Source organism: Trichechus manatus, unplaced genomic scaffold, assembly GCF_000243295.1.
Source record: "Trichechus manatus latirostris isolate Lorelei unplaced genomic scaffold, TriManLat1.0 scaffold00030, whole genome shotgun sequence".
Taxonomy (NCBI): Eukaryota; Metazoa; Chordata; class Mammalia; order Sirenia; family Trichechidae; genus Trichechus; species Trichechus manatus.
The window spans coordinates 21980660-21983821 of record NW_004443966.1 but is presented as its reverse complement, the minus strand read 5'-3'; the positions used below and the strand labels follow the sequence as shown (position 1 = coordinate 21983821).

The 3162-nt window shown below is 39.5% G+C and overlaps 1 protein-coding gene across 1 annotated transcript in view; it reads left to right on the top strand.

Annotated features, from left to right (window-relative positions):
- RCN2 (reticulocalbin 2) overlaps positions 1-3162 on the top strand; it is a gene marked incomplete at its 5' end in the record, with an annotated part of 18123 nt that overhangs the window by 12653 nt on the left and 2308 nt on the right. Inside the window, 2 exons of the mRNA XM_023729871.1 lie at positions 665-761; positions 1653-1795. Of these exons, the coding sequence (XP_023585639.1) occupies positions 665-761; positions 1653-1795 (240 nt within the window). The remainder of the gene's footprint in view (positions 1-664; positions 762-1652; positions 1796-3162) is intronic.

Genomic DNA, 3162 nt, shown 5'->3' with positions numbered 1-3162 from the left:
CAGGCAAGGTGGGAATTAGCATAATAAAAGTGTACAGGATAGGAAGGTAATGAAGAAGGTCCTGAAGCAGCTGAATATGAAACAGGTCAGGTGTAACTAGAAAGGGTCTAATCTTTGGGTCAGGGAGAAGGATTGGTTGATAAGCCTTGATAGGAATGAGGAACATGTTTGGGAGAAGTTTGGGATGGTTGGAGGTATACTTGGTGAAAGAGAAAAAGCAGAAATTGAGGTTTTGTGAAGGACCGAAAATTTCAGATTTGTAGATAAAGCAACAGTTTTATGCAAAGAGGTCTAAGGTAAGGATTCTTTTTGGGTTGTTGATGGATTGGAGTTAAAGACTACAAGGGCAGTCAGTAACAAATGTCATTCTTGGCGGGGGGAGGGCGATGTGTAGAAAATAGCATGAGTTTAGTGCCGAAGTTGTTTAGGAGGGTGAAAGTGGAGTTCTTCACGAGCTTAGGATGTTGGAATTAATGCTACTTAATAGTAGGAGTTTTATTCTTGCTTCTGAATTCCAACGTTTAGGAAAGATTGTCTTGCCAGTGTCAACAACCATAATGATTATTCCTAAAGAAGTTCTACGATAGAATTGATTCAGGTAGTGCTGGAATTGAAAATTTTGTGACTGATTTTTTTTTAAATTTTTTTTATGAACATGTAATAGGAATTTGTTATTCAAGAGGCTTTAGAAGAACATGACAAAAACGGTGATGGATTTGTTAGTTTGGAAGAATTTCTTGGTGATTACAGGCGGGATCCAAGTAAGTAGCCTGGGGGAGTGTGGAAGGAGGAAAAAAAAGGAATTAAAGAGGAAAGAAATTGAAAGACAGCCTTGCTTGTTAAGTGCTCTGTTTGACAGAGAAAAATGGAACAAGAGGAATTGTGCCTGATTTCTACTTGTTCTGCCAAGTTAACTGTAGTATAAGTGAAACGAAGGAATTTATAGCTTATCTGAGAATGCTTTTAGTTCTGTATCTAGATTCAAACTTTTTTTCCTTTTCAGACAAATGTGATTATTATTCAAATGAGGAAGGAGGTAAAGATTGGTATTTGTTAAAAAAAATCCAGTATCTTTACATCTTAAAAGAGAAGAAAATATAAAATACTAAAAACACTGGTGTAGAGTGTAGAAGGTGACTGAGTGTTTGAAATTAGAGGAGTTTGTGTACGCAGCTTCTTTATCAGTAGCTATTTTTTTCAGAATTGTTGCTTAAAAGCATCAAACGATGCCATTTTAAAATTGGTCACCAGTTTTACTTAATGTGAATGTCTTTTAAAATTATACATGGCATTACTTTATAAGAACATGTTGGAAACTTTATATAGACACATGGTATACATAAGAACACATTATCCAACTCAAATTTGGCAAAACTGGGTATCTGGACAAGTAGCAACAGTTAGTAAGATTACTAGTTGGTGACAATATGCAGCTGTTTCAAAACTGAGTTGTTTAGCATGTGTCACTTTTAAAAATTACTGTTTATTTTGTGCTTATTTCAGGACTTTTCAATTAAGTAGTTCTGTTTCATTAGGCTTCCTTTATAAAGTAAACTTTCAATGAACTTCTTTATTCTCGGGATATACCAAACTTCTTATTGGATACATGTGATGTTCTTATATGTGTATATTTGTGTTTTCTTTGTATTAAGCTGCAACTGAAGATCCAGAATGGATACTTGTTGAGAAAGATAGATTCGTGAATGATTATGACAAAGATAACGATGGTAGGCTTGATCCCCAAGAGCTGTTATCTTGGGTAGTGCCCAATAATGAGGGCATTGCACAAGAGGAGGTAAGAGTAACAGAATGGCTTGCCTTTTTTGTTTATTTTCATTTTGGTGCTATGGATAGGAAAGGAACTTAAAAAAAATGTTAAACTAAAGTAAGAAATAATGGAATTATTTCAGGTTGATGCATTTCTCTGTTTTGATTTAAATCTCTGAATTGTTTTAGATTGTCGGGGAGACAAGGAGGTTAAGGCTGTCATATAGTAATTTGATAGTGCAGTGAATAGAATAAAAGAAGTTTGCATTTATCTATCATGTCTTCTAAGAGACTTAAAGTGGATTGTATTAATTTTGCTTATCCTTGTGATAGCCTGGATTGGATTTGAGTGGTTAGGAGGCAGAACCCAGCAGAAATTAAGACAGGAGATAATGAGAGAAGCAGTAGACAGACCTAGTTACAATGTGTAAGATTTTGAGATACTTAGACAATAATAAGTACTAGACATGCCTGAATGGTTTTGACAAATCAAAACCTAAACATTAAAATGTGAACATCTTGTGGGGCGAGGCCAAGATGGCGGAGTAGTCAGATGCCTCTGATGGACCTTCTTACAACAAAGACCTGAAAAAACAAGTGATTTGATTATATATGGCAATCTGGGAGCCCTGAACATCAAAGGCAGAGGTGAGGAACTGGACTGAGTGGCAGGGGGAGGGAGAGACAGTTTGGAAGCAGTGAGGAGGTGCCAGACCTGACCCAGCGAGAGCCTGAGCCCTTCAGGCCTGAGCAGCTTGTGGATGAGCGTTGAGGCAGGCAAGCAGCCGTGCTCGGGAGGTGCGTTTTCCACACCGGGGAGACTCAGTGCCAGAGAGTCTACACGGCTACCCAGAACCAGTGAGAAGCATCCCTTATCTGTGAAAGATAAGTAATTGTGTACAGCTTTCCACACAGATCAAAAACACCCCACTTAGGGAAAACCTCTCTCCCGATTACCTCCCCACTCCCTGCTCTGCACTGCGTTCTGGACCGACTTCAGCAATTGCTGAGTCCCCTGGGCCGGAAGTAGGATCTGTCACATGCCTGCAGCCATTCTCCCTGTCTTGGAGAGTGAACAAATTAACAAACAGGAAAATAATAAACTGCTGGCTCCCCTAAGCCAGGAACCCAGGGTAGGCACAGCTCCTTTGCCTAGGCACAGGCATAAGGGATCTGTGGACTTTGAGTGCCTTTCCCCCTGCATAGACTTGTGTGGGCCCATCTCGATAGCATAGGCCCTCATTACCACAGTATAACAAGGTATATACTGGATGTCTAACTTTAACTCTTTCAGCTGTGAAGTGGTAGATTCTTGACATTTGACACTGCTCTGCCCATTAAGCAGGGTCTTCACCTACCCACATCAGGGGCCTGAGGACTGGTAGTTCCACCCAC